At 42.2% G+C, this 13,588-nt stretch overlaps 1 protein-coding gene and 1 long non-coding RNA gene across 2 annotated transcripts in view; one reads left to right on the plus strand and one right to left on the minus strand.

Moving 5' to 3' along the window:
* Nucleotides 1-10,015, minus strand: part of LOC117364685 (cytochrome P450 2C23-like) — a 49,010-nt gene extending 38,995 nt beyond the window's left edge. Inside the window, exon 1 of the mRNA XM_033954158.1 lies at nucleotides 9,833-10,015. Coding sequence (XP_033810049.1) covers nucleotides 9,833-10,015 — 183 coding nt within the window. The remainder of the gene's footprint in view (nucleotides 1-9,832) is intronic.
* The window catches only part of LOC117364687, a 238,090-nt gene that overhangs the window by 212,611 nt on the left and 11,891 nt on the right, over nucleotides 1-13,588 (plus strand). The window lies entirely within an intron of this gene.

Raw genomic sequence — 13,588 nt, forward strand, 5'->3', positions numbered from 1 at the left:
AAGATATTGTGAACACCACATTATCTACAGAAAAAAACCTTCTGTTAACATTTATCCAACATTACAAATCATCCCCCCCCCCCGCCCTCACCACCACCACCACAGTCCCCTTTCCAGTATCTTTGGACATCAAGGGAATCAACAAAGAAGCTAATGTTTCTTATGCATTAACTAATTAATAATGAATTATTTATTTTATTGAGGCACAAACGCTCAAGGATGAGTCCACTAGAGCACAGTTCTTCAACCGCCGGTCCGCAGAAAATTTCTGCCGGTCCGCACAGGGCCGGCGAGATCTACAAATTAAATTTCCTGTCGGGCATCTGTTCCCCTTTCCCTTCCAGGGCCGGCGTTAAGATTAGCTGCGGTACTGCTACAAACGGCCAGCAAAAAGAAAAACAAAAGCCACGGAACTTTTGCTCTTGCCTGCATCGCTATAGGCTCTGCCGATCTTGATCCCGCCCCCTTCTGAAGTGATTTCCTGTTTTTGAGGGGCAGGATTGAGACCGGCAGAGCTTGTAGCGAATAGCAATTCAGGCAAGAGGAAAGGTCCCGCAGCTTCTGTCTTCATTCTAGCCGTCTGATTTAGCGGGACCATAATTGAAGGTAGGGTAGGTTTTGTCTTTGTTTTTGCTGCCAAGTTTAGCAGGACCGGGGTCGAAGGCAGGGCTAATAGCAATCGAGTGCTGGAAGAGTGGATCGGGGCCAGCAGCCAAGGAAGGAAATAAGAGATGCTGGATTATGAGGAGAGGGAAAAATGTGATATAGGTGTTGTTGGAAGGGGATGGTAGACCCAGGAGGGGGGATTGGTGTGACAGAAGGAAGATGGTGGATCCCCTTGGGGGAGGATAGTTATTGGAACTAGGTGGGAGTTGGAAGAATAGGGACACAAAGATAGATGCTGGACCTTGCAGGGGGCAGAGAGACATAGAAAATGCTGAACATGAGGATGGAGTATAAAGGCAGAAGTCAGATATTGGACATGGGTAGAGGGAGTAGGGAGACAGAGGGGATATGCTGGACATGGTGAAGGGGGAATAGGGAGACAAGGAGAAGATGCTGAATAAGGAATGGAGGGAGTAGGGTGATGGAAGGTATCTGCTGGATTAAGATGGGGAAAAGAGGGGAGGCACTGGGATGGGGAAAGATGGTGGGTTGGCTGGATGGCTCAGCAACGGGAAGAAAAAAAGAACACAGGAAGATGCTGGACATGGAGGTTGTAGGGTGAAGGAAAAAAGCAGACTTGACTGAGTAGGACTTGACGGAGTAGGTGGGAGATGCTGGACACAGGGTGGATGCAGTAAGAAGAAAAAGGAGGTTCTGGATATTGGAATAATAGGTAGAAGACAGGAAGGGACAGAAGTGGCAGATAGATTGAAGACCTTGGAAAGAAATTTAAGAAAAGACAGAAGAAAGCAGAACAAAATGGGCAGATAATAAAGGTAGAAAAAAAATAATTTTATTTCTATTTTGTCATTAGAATATATCAGATTTGAACTATATATCCTGCTAGAGACATAACTGGGGACTGCAAAGCCCAGGCAGTGCTTCTTTAGCTTCCAGCACTCCCCTAACACTATTCCTGTCATGGGTGACTGCAGTATTCTGTTAGCATGATATTTCTGTGTAGCATTCTGTAATAATTTGGCTTGTTCAGTTTTCTTGATAGTGGAGGGGATATATGTGAAGGGGAGGGGAAGGGAAACAGGGGTTTTGTTGCTCCTTGCTCTGTATATTTGTATTTATAAAATGACAATTGTACAGAATATTGTTTCTTTTTATATTTTAATAAAATATGTTCAATATAAAATCATAACTGAGGCTTGTGTGGATGGGATCAGATGGTTTGCGGGGACCGAACTTGCGGAGACGGGGTGAAAATGTTTTTTTAAATTTCAGTCTTAGTAGTTTGCCAGTCCACAAAATAATTCTCTTATTTCCGCCGGTCCATAGGTGTAAAAAGGTTGAAGAACACTGTACTAGAGCAGTGTTTCTTGACTTGGTCCTGGAGTACCCCGTACCCAGTCAGATTTTCAGAATTTCCACAATGAATTTGCATGAAAGAAATTTGCTTATAAAGAGGGCAGTGTATGGAACAGCCTTCCTCCATCTTGTTGCTTAGAACCATCCTTTCCAAATTCAAGTCCTCTTTGAAATCCTACCTTTTTCTTACAGCTTTTCATTTAGAAGCCACCTGAAACATTTCTTTTTATAGCCTCCAGGCCCTGCTTGGACACAAGTGACACAATATTTTGCTGTTTTTACACTTAGTCTGGAATGAATATATATAAAATTGTTCCAATCTACTTAAAGAAGCATAGAATTAAAGTAGGGGCCGTCTGGCGCAAACTGTGCAGAACAAATAGCGGGGTGCGGTAGGCCATCCTGGGATGGATAATTTTTGTTTGATACATGCAAGTATAAATAAACACCTATTTTTCATATGCTTCGGGGCTACCTAGTTAGTAATGCACTTGTGGTAGATAGGGCCAACGCCCAATTAAGAGCATATGAAAAATTAGGTGCAAAGATATAAAACAAATTAAATATGGATGCAGCCAAGGCCAGAAAAACACTAGGGATTAATAATAAGAATAATAATATTCAGCATTTATGTTAATTGCTAGGTAACATAAGAACTGCCATCTCCGGATCAGACCCATGGTCCATCAAGTCTGGCAATCCGCACACGCGGAGGCCCAGTCAGGTATACACCTGATGTAGTTTTAGTCACCCATATCCCTCTATGCCTCTCGTAAGGAGATAGATGTGCATCTAATTTGCCTTTGAATCCTAGCACAGTGGATTCCTTAATAACCTCCTTTGGAAGAGCATTCCAGGCATCCACCACTCGCTGCGTAAAGCAGAACTTCCTGACATTTGTCCTGGACTTGTCCCCCCTTAGCTTCAAACCATGTCCTTTTGTCCGTGTCGCATTGGACAATGTAAATAATTTATTTTCCTGCTCTATTTTATCGATGCCTTTCAGCATTTTGAACGTCTCGATCATGTCCCCTCGCAGCCTCCTCTTCTCAAGGGAGAACAGTCCCAGTTTCTTGAGTCGTTCTTCATATTCCAAGTTCTCCATACCTCTTATTAGCTTCGTTGCTCATCTCTGCACCCTCTCCAGCAGTTTTATATCCTTCTTTAGGTTGGGAGACCAATGTTGGACACAGTATTCCAAGTGTGGTCTGACCATTGCTCTATAAAGCGGCATTATGACTTTCTCCGATCTACTCGTGATTCCTTTCTTTATCATGCCTATCATTCTGTTTGCTTTCTTTGCCGCTGCCGCGCATTGTGCCGACGGCTTCAGGGTCCTATCTATCAGTACACCCAGGTCCTTTTCTTGTTCGCTCTTACCCAGAGTTGTGCCTGACATTCTATACTCGTGTTCCTTATTCTTACTACCTAAATGCATTACTTTGCATTTCTCCACGTTGAACTTCATCTGCCATTGCTCTGCCCATTTCTCTAACTGATACAAGTCGCTCTGGAGTTCCTCGCTATCCTCCTGCGATCTGATTGCCCGGCATAGCTTTGTGTCGTCTGCAAACTTAATGATCTTACTGGATATTCCGTCTTCCAGGTCATTGATATAAATATTAAATAGGATCGGCCCAAGTACCGAGCCCTGGGGCACACCACTAGTCACTTTCTCCCAGTCTGAGAACTTCCCATTTATTCCCACTCTCTGCTTTCTGTTTTCCAGCCATTTGCCTATCCACCTTTGTATATCTCCCTCTATTCCATGGCTTTGTAGTTTCCTGAGAAGTCTTTCATGTGGAACTTTGTCGAATGCTTTCTGGAAGTCCAAATATATTATGTCCACCGGCATTCCACTATCAATTTGCTTGTTCACGGTCTCAAAAAAATTGGAGTAAATTCGTTAAACATGATTTCCCTTTCCTGAACCCATGTTGACTGGGTTTCATCAAGTCGTGTGTATCTAGGTGCCGGACTATGCTATCCTTGATCAGTGCTTCAACCATCTTTCCAGGGACAGACGTAAGGCTCACAGGTCTGTAGTTGCCCGGTTCCCCTCTCGATCCTTTTTTGAAAATTGGCGTGACGTTCGCTATCTTCCAGTCATCTGGTATCTGTCCAGTTCTGATTGTCAGATTGGCAAGTTTTTGCAATAGCTCTCCGATTTCAACCTTCAATTCCTTTAAAACTCTCGGGTGAATTCCATCCGGTCCAGGGGATTTGTCACTTTTAAGTTTGTCGATCTGATAGTATATCTGGTCCAACTCCACTTCAACTGTGGTGAGGCTGTCTTCTATTACTCCACTAAACACTTTCACTGCTTCTGGTATTTTTGCGGTATCCTCCTCCGTAAAGACGGACGCAAAGAAGGAATTTAGTTTGTCTGCAATTTGTTTATCTTCCTTGATGTACCCTTTTCTTCCCTGGTCATCCAGGGGTCCCACCGCCTCCTTTGCGGGTTTTTTCCCTTTCACGTATCTAAAGAAGGGTTTGAAGTTTTTGGCCTCTTGCGCTATTTTTTCCTCATAGTCCTTTTTGGCATCCCTCACCGCCTTGTGACATTTCTTCTGATCATCTTTATGTTTTTTCCATGCTTCGGTTGTTTTCATATGTTTCCATTTTTTGAAAGAGTCCTTTTCTTTTATGGCTTCCCTCACCTGTCTGGTAAGCCATGCCGGTTCTCCCTTACCTTTTGTTCTCCCCTCTTTGATCCTCGGAATGTGGAGATTTTGTGCTTCTGTGATAGTATTTTTCAGTAGGGACCATGCCTGGTCTACCGTTTCAAGTTTGTCCACCTTTTTCTTGAGTCGTTGTTTCACCATGGCTCTCATGTGATCGTATTTGCCCTTTTTAAAGTTTAAGGTTTTGGTTAAGGTTTTGGCACGTTTTCTATTCCCGATGTCAAGCTTAAAGCTGATCACATTGTGATCGCTCGTCCTCAGCGGTACCGTAACTCCTACTTCTTTTGTCGGACCCGTGAGGCCATTTAGCACCAAGTCCAGGGTGGCGTTGCCTCTTGTCGGCTCTTTTACCATTTGTTCCAGGAAGCAATCCCCTAGCGCCTCCAGGAACTTGGCCTCCTTGCCGCAGTTGGAGGTTCCTAGTTTCCAGTCTATCCTCTGGAAATTGAAGTCTCCCAATATTATTACATTGCCCGTCTTGCATTCTTGTTTGATTTCCTCTATCATTTCTGAGTCAGTTTCCTCCGCCTGTCCTGGGGGACGATAGTAAAGGCCAATTTTCGTGTCTGCGCTGTTTTGGCCAGGAATCTTGATCCAGAGGGACTCTAGCTTCTCTTTCGTTTCCCTCGTAGCCACTTCAACAGATTCTACTCCTTCCTGAACATATAGGGCAATACCTCCACCTTTCTGCCCTACTCAATCTCTTCTATATAGTTTGTATCCCTGTAGTACTGTGTCCCATTTGTTTTCTTCATTCCACCATGTTTCTGTTATGCAAATGATTTCCAACTTATCATGTCTTGCTATTGTCTCTAGTTCCCCCATTTTGTTTCCTAGACTTCTAGCATTCGTATACATACATTTGAGTTCTCTTCGTGTTACCTTTTTGGACTTTCTACTCTTTACTGTCTCTACTGTTTCTTTCACGGTTTCCTTAACCGCTCCAGTGTTGTCTCCCTTGTTTGCTGTACGGTCATCCCCTCCTGTGTCTGAGTTGTCCCTTCCTGCCTTGTCTTCCTTATTTGCTGTGAGGTCGTCCCCTCCTGTGTATGAGTAGTAGCCCATGGTTTCTTCATCGGGGCATCCTGTCGTCCGTGCCATCGACTGGTGGTCGACTATCGGCTTTCCCCTATTTATTAGTTTAAAGCCTTCTCGATGGCCTTCTTCATGTTGCCTGCCAATACTCTTGCTCCTTCCTTGTTGAGGTGTAGTCCATCCTTTCTGTAGTACTTGCTTTTTCCCCAGAACGCCGTCCAGTTGCGCACAAAGTCAAAGCTTTCTTCGCACCATTGTCTCATCCAGGCGTTAATAGCTTGCAATTCCCCTTGTCTCTTTCCATCCGCTCTTGGTACTGGGAGGATCTCGGAGAAGGCTACCTTCACCTCCCTGATCTTCAGCTGTCTTCCAAGTGAGGTAAAGCAAGACCCTATGGGGCTCATAATAAAAAAATGTCTAAAAGGTGGCCTAAATGGGTACTTGGACAATCAAAAAGCCTGATTGTCCAAGTACCCATAATCAAAGCTCGTTTTAGACGTATCTAAAACCAGCATAGGCCTTTCCCCTGCCTCTAAACGCATAGAGCGAGAAGAGGCGTTTTTAGAGGAGGGAAAAGGGCGGGCAGTGGGTGGGATGTGGGCTGACCTACACCTAGGCATACAGCAGGTATAACCAAAAGTTTAGGCAGGTTGTCTAGTTGGCACTTATACATTTTGACTTAGACAAAGTCAAAACAGGTATAAGTGCCGAAAAAGGGGCCGCTGAACTGATCGCTGCAGCTCAACGACCCCAGCAACCTGCCTACTGAAGCTATCGCTGCAGGAGAGATGGCTGCAGGAGAGATAGCTGTGCATCGCGGCAAGGCATCTCCCCTGCCGGTGATCCTCACCCTGAAGTGCCGTGGTTCGGAGGTGAGGTGGGTGATCACCATCGTGGCAGGAGAGATGAGCCATCTCTTCTGCAGAGATCAGCCCTCCCCCGCGACTTGATCCGGGCAAGAAGGAGCCCAAGCTCTGTTGCCCGACGGCACTCCCCCCTGCCGATAACGATTGGGCAAGAGGGAGCCCAAGCCCTCTTGCCCGGCGGCACCCCCTGCCAATAATGATTGGGCAGGAGGGAGTCCACGCTCTGACTTTTAACGATGTCTACCATAAAAAGTACATATTAACGAGTCTGACCTAAATGAATTAAATGTCCACAGTGAGTGATCACCAAAATTTTTTAGTCCGCTCAGAGAAATAAAACTCCAAGAGAGAAGGGAAACCCTTATTCCCAAAATGGGAGTATCGTCCAGTCATTGCAAACTTCTGAATATTGAATCACACTCTGAGGCAATATCCATGTTTAAAGTTTTCTTCTTGATTAAACTTTTCTTTTCTTTATGATAATTTATGTTTCTTTATAATAATTTATGTTGATTTGCATACAGACAGAGATGTCACCCATTATATGAGAATACTCCACTTATCTTTAAACTCTCTTGGGGGGGGGGGGGGGTCCCAAAGTGGCCCCGTTTCGAAATCTGCTTTAGGAGACCCGAACAAAAATTCTCAATTGGTGTGAAAGGTTCAACTTATCTCCGTGGTAGTTTGGTCGTATTTTTGTAGAGTATCATAAAGAAAAGAAAAGTTTAATCAAGAAGAAAACTTTAAACATGGATATTGCCTCAGAGAGTGATTCGATATTCAGAAGTTTGCAATGACTGGACGGTAAACCCATTTTGGGAGTAAGGGTTTCCTTTCTCTCTTGGAGTTTCATTTCTCTGAGCGGACTAAAAAATTTTGGTGATCACTCACTGTGGGCATTTAATTTATTAGGTCAGACTCATTTATACGTATTCAACATAATTTTCTGACTTCCAGCATTGAATCTTAGTTCCCTGTTTTTTCTAAAAGTACCCTAAAAAATAGGCTTAGTTAGGAGCGGAGAATAGGCACGGTTGATTTAAGTGTCGCTAGGCATTGTAGTTAGATGCCAGTAAATTAGGCCAGGAAAGCTCCGTCCTAATATCCTGGCATCTACCACAAGGACGCTCAGCGATGCCTAAACATGCCGAGGTGACAACAGACATGATTTTATAAAGGATGCCTAGTGGTTGATTGGTTGATTGACAATCACATGGAGTGGAGGGGAGTGTCCAAGTTGGCATTTGTGATTTTGCTCCTACCTTAATTGTTGGCGTTTCTCTTTTTCCTGCCTAACAAGATGCTGCATAAACATAAAGGGAATGTAAGGGCTGTCCTCCCCACGATGCCCTTGCAACCGACTGACCAACAAACGATAGAGCATTCCTCGCTGCAGTTTGTTCTGGGAATGGGGAGTCAGTTCCTGCTGCGAGAGAGGGCAGAGAAGGCCCGATCCTGCTGGGGCACGAAACATCATTATCACCCCCGATATCAGTTATTCCTCCCTGTCCTGCGTTGGCTGCCACTGAAGGAGAAGAACTTCGGGGCTCAGGCTGCTGGTGCTGCAGCAGGAGTTCCTATTTTGGGGGGCCCTAAAGTGGATAAGCTTCCGCTGAAGGAAAGTACGTCAGAGGCAAGTTCTTCCGAGGTAGTGACACTTGAGGCGATGTGGAATCTTTTGCAGAAACTTCATGCCGTAACATTGAAGACATCTGGAGAGGTACTTACTCTTGGAGGGAAAATTGATGAAATTTCTAGGTCTTTGGACCAAAGTAATATTGAGGCAAAAAATTCTATAATCCAAATTCAAACTGAAGTGCAGTCTCTTCAAGCCTATAAAACTCACTATTAAAGATAATATGATTTTGAATTTTCCTAAAACATCTGGGATTTCTCCTTTTGACATGTTTAAAAGTTATTTGATTGAGATTCTCCAATATTCCGCTGAATTTATTCCACCAAATAAGATTTATTATTTACCTATACCTTCAAAACAATCCCAGAGTGTAACAGGAGGGGACAATGTTCAATCTGTTCAATTGGATCTTAACTACATTTCTGCTTTATTAGAATAATCTATTATGGACTCTTCAATTAGAACTATCTTGTTGGTTTCCTTCGTGTTCGAACAGAACTTAAATGACTTTATGAAACTGTATTTTCGAAACTCCAAGGAACGATTTCATGGTAAAAGAATCAGGCCCAAAATATCTGTTGGTACTTTTTAGCCATATAAACATCAAAGTGAAAATACATCTATACTTGTGCTATGAAAATAGGGACAAAATTCATGGGTAAAAAGTATAGTTTGAAAATTGCTTCAATTAGGAACATAAGAATAGGCTTACTGTTTCAGACCAATGGTCCATCTAGCCCAGTAAACCATCTTCACTGTAGCCAATCCAGGTCACAGGTACCTGGCAAAAACCCAAATAGTAGCAACATTCCATGTACCGATCCAGGGTAAGCAGTGGCTTCTTCCATGCCTGTTTTAATAGCAAACTATGGACTTTTACTCCAGGAACTTGCCCAAACCATTTTTAAAACCAACTGCGTTAATTGCTCTCACCACATCCTCTGGCAATGCATTCCAGAGCTTAACTATTCTTGGAGTGAAAATATATTTCTGCCTATTGGTTTTAAAAGCATTTCCTTGTAACTTCTCAAGAATTTTGTAGACTTCATTCATATCCCCCTCGGCCGTCTTTTTTTTTCCAAGCTAAAGAGCCCTAACCTCTTTAGTTTTCCTCATGTGAGAGGAGTTCCAGCCCCAATATCATCTTGATCGCTCTTCTTTGAACCTTTTCTATTTCCACTATATCTTTTTTGAGATAAGGTAACCAGAACTGAGCAATACAGAGGTGGGATGTTTTGGTGAGATTTGTTAATAGAAATCAGCGTTTTTTCAAATGCAGCAAAACACTTTTATATTTTCAAGAATCTTGGATATTTCAAAGGTTATTTTACTATTATTATTATTATTTTTTTTAAACTCATACAGATTTACCAATCTCAACAGACCCCTGAATAAGGTGTTTTTACAATGAAACACAGACTGTGTCTGGTCCTAAGAATAAAACATTTATCTCTGAATCTGGATGGTCCTTGGTGCTTTTTTTCTTGTTTCCCATCTGCTTCTGTCTCACCATGCCCCCTTCACTTGCAATAGGATAATAGGACTATTTCTAAAATATGATTCAAGCTTAGTTTGTTTAAATAAAGCAGTTCCTTGCTAGGCTTAGCTGAACTAAGTAGATGATGTACCTTACTGAATGAGCGGTAGGCTTGTTTTCTGTTCAACTGCTGGAGGTTGCCCAAGAAGGGGAGAGCGATGGGTCCAGGCGGCAGCTTGCCGATACCTTGCTTCATTCTCTTCTGGACCGTTCCTAACATTAATAAGGTGACACATGTTATCAGCAAGAAAATGCTAACTCCCACCAGCTCCATTCTTGGATATCTATCAGAGCTCCGGCTTTAGAGGCTGAGAACTGCTTCTCAGCCACTCAGATTTATATAATACGAGCCAGAGTGGAACCTGATTACTTTGTTTACATTTAACAGAACAAGATAATCATGGGGCTATATTTTTCTGAACTTCAACTTCTACATTTTCCTGACCTTAGTTGAACTTAATTTCCAACCAAGTCTTGCATATTATTTACTCAAGAATCTTGCCAAATGACCATTGATACCACATTGTGTGCAATTAGAAAGGCCTGCCAGCATATTGATGTGTTTAAAGCACAGAAGGAAAATGATAAAGAGAACTAAAAACCTAACTTTCCCAAACTTTCTCAGTTGATAGTGTCCTTAGTCTCATTTTTTTTTTCTGGTCTTCTCCCTCATTCCTCACACTTCCTGTAGTGATGGTGAGGCTAGGGATACCATATTTGTGATGACAAGAAAGAGAATACATGGCCACGCCCCAACTCCATCCATAGCCTCGCCCCTCTCCTAGGCGGTTGTCTGATGTTTGCAGTTAGGGCTGTAGCAAGCTATAATTGCACCCCATGCGACTTGTCCTCCATCCTTTCTTGCACTGCCCCACCCTCTTCCCAGACTTTCAGCTGTTTTGTACTTTATTCAAAATTAAAAATACAATCCTTTTTTTTTTTTTTTTTACCTTTGTTGTCTAGCTATTTAATTTTTCTAATCATTTTGGTCTCAGTCTCTGCTTTCCTGTCTTCTCTTAACTCTGGTACCAGGATTTTTGTTCATTTGCCATTTTTCTCGCTCCTCCTTGTCTTCTTCATCTCCTCCACTACATCCATCTCCAACATTGATTTTTTGCTCTGTGTTCTTCAATTTATTTTTCTCCCTCTCTTCATTCATTCATACTCTGTAGTCTTCAATTTCCCTCATTTTACTGTCTACATACACCTTTCTTTTTTTTTTTTTTTACTTTATTTATTTATCAGTTTTAAATTTTAACAAAATCAAACATTTTGTACAGAAAGATTGTCTGATTATACTTTTTTTTTTTTTTTTTAAAAAAAGAAAAATAATTTTTCACAATAGATTCTCTATTCAAACAATCTCAAGTCCTCATATTGGATCCAAGAATTTATGAGTGAACTTTAAGGAAATTCAAATAATAAATCCTATACAAGAAAAAGGTATCTAGTGTCTGGATTAAGGAGCTTGTATTCTATTAGTCAAGTCCACTGTTGTTCCTTCATTTTCCAGGCGTTTCAGCGTCAAGAAAGCTGTAAGTTGGGCAGGTTCAAAAAACACATATTTATTATCACGATACCTTACTATACATTTACATGGAAAGCGCAAGAAAAAACACCACCCAACTGCGCAACTCCTGATTTCAACAAAAGAAATTGTCGTCTACGATTCTGAGTTTCTTTACTAACATCTGGGAATACTTGAATTTTCAAACCAGGAACTCCTTGTTTTTATTTTTAAAAAACATTTTTAATATCCATTCTTTATCTGGCAATAATGCCACAGATAATAGAAGAGTTGCTGGTTTAGCCAAATCTTTATCAGATACTTCCAAAATTGCTGTTAAATCTAATTGAGGTTCCTGTTCAACCTGTTTCTGATCCTCCGCTTGCTGATCCATTACTTTAGTAGGCAAATAGTATACCCGAGTGAGAGGAGGTATTGAGTCCTTGGGGATATTTAATATCTCCATGAAGTACCTTTTTATCATTTCCCTTGGGTTTATAGATGGAACTTTTGGAAAATTCAGCAAGCGCAGATTATTGGCCTGATAACTATTTTCCATTGTTTCCAATTTTCTTCTAATGATTTGATTATCTTTTATTATTGTAGATTAAACTTGCTTAATCATCATTACTTCTTTTTCAATTTCTCCTACTTTTTCTTTCATGTTGGAAATTTCCTGTTTATTTTCCTCTATTATATGTTTTTGAATTCTTAAGTTCTTTTCACTTTCTTTGAGTCTCCCAGTTTGGAAACCAAGTCCCATATTGAGTCAAGAGTCACTTCAGTCAGTTTTGCATATTGAAAGGAAAGCTCATGTAAAGTCGAAGTTGGCTCACCTTGACTGCCTTCTGTCTGCCGATCCGGGTTTTCTCCTCCCACTGGTCTCCTATCTGCTGGTACTGTCTCTGGACTTAGAAAGTCCATCGAGACGTTTCCTTGCTGGCTCCCAGATGGTTCAGCCTCTCGGTCAGGGAGTGCTGCTTCTTCTGGCTCACTCCCTTCACATGGTGAGCTAGCGCTCAGCGGCGGGGGAGGTGGAATCCTTCGATCGGGGCTCAGAGTGGTATCAAGCCCTTGGACTTCCGGGTCAGCGTCACTCCGTGCCGCAGGGTCCATCAGGCGACTCCCCAAAATTGTAGGCTTCCTCTGAAGACGCTGCAAAAATTGCTCGATAGAAGGAAGAGGAGGGTGCTCAGAGCGCCGCGAGGCTGCAGCAGAGTTCCTACCCCATCTCTTCGGCATCGTAGAAGAAAAAGCAGACTAAATTTGATAGAAGCAATCGGTGATTCTTACAGCGTCTCACCAGTCACAGGTACCAAACGCCATCTTGGATCACCCCATTTACATACACCTTTCTATCTCTTGTCTCTCATACCACACTTCTCATTTCCCTTCCTCTTATTCCCCAGTCTTTCTCTAACTCTGTTCTCTATCCCCTTCCATCTAGCATGTCCTTTCTGGACAGTGTTGTTTCGGAAAAGAGACAGCTGAGGGGAGATATGATTGAAGTCTACAAAATCCTGAGTGGAGCAGAATGGGTACAAGTGGATCGATTTTTCACTCCATCATAAATTAGGAAGACTAAGGGACACTCGAAGTTACAGGGAAATACTTTTAAAACCAATAGGAGGAAATGTTTTTTTCACTCCGAGAACAGTTAAGCTCTGGAACGCATTGCCAGAGATTGTGGTAAGAGCGGATAGCGTAGCTGATTTTAAGAAAGGTTTGGGCAATTTCCTGGAGGAAAAGTTCCTAGTCTTTTGTTGAGACAGACATGGGGGAAGCCACTGCTTGCCCTGGATCGGTAGCATGGAATGTTGCTACTCCTTGGGTTTTGGCCAGGTACTAGTGACCTGGATTGGCCACCGAGAGAACGGGTTATTGGGCTTGATGGACCATTGGTCTGACCCAGTAAGGCTATTTTTATATTCATATGTACTGAGTAATAAATTTAAAATGAAATGACTGTATAACATGTTGCACTTGGCTTTAAGAATAAAGATTTATATATTAAAAACCAAAAAACATGTAATTAAACTCTAGAATTCATTGCCATAAGCCATTCTTAAGATGAACTTCGGAAAAAGCACTGCTTAATTTCTAGGATAAGCAGAATAAGAACATAAGAGCTGCCATAATGGGACAGACCGCAGGTCCATCAAGCCCAGTATCCTATTTCCAACAGTGGCCAACTCAGGTCACAAGTACCTGGCAAGAGAAAACCAGATTTCATGCAGCTTATCCTAGGAATAGCTAGAGATTTTACATTACATTACATTTGTGATTTCTATTCCGCCTGTGCCTTGCGGTTCTAAGCGGATTACAGTTAAAAGAGATCAG

Source organism: Geotrypetes seraphini, chromosome 8, assembly GCF_902459505.1.
Source record: "Geotrypetes seraphini chromosome 8, aGeoSer1.1, whole genome shotgun sequence".
NCBI lineage: Eukaryota > Metazoa > Chordata > Amphibia > Gymnophiona > Dermophiidae > Geotrypetes > Geotrypetes seraphini.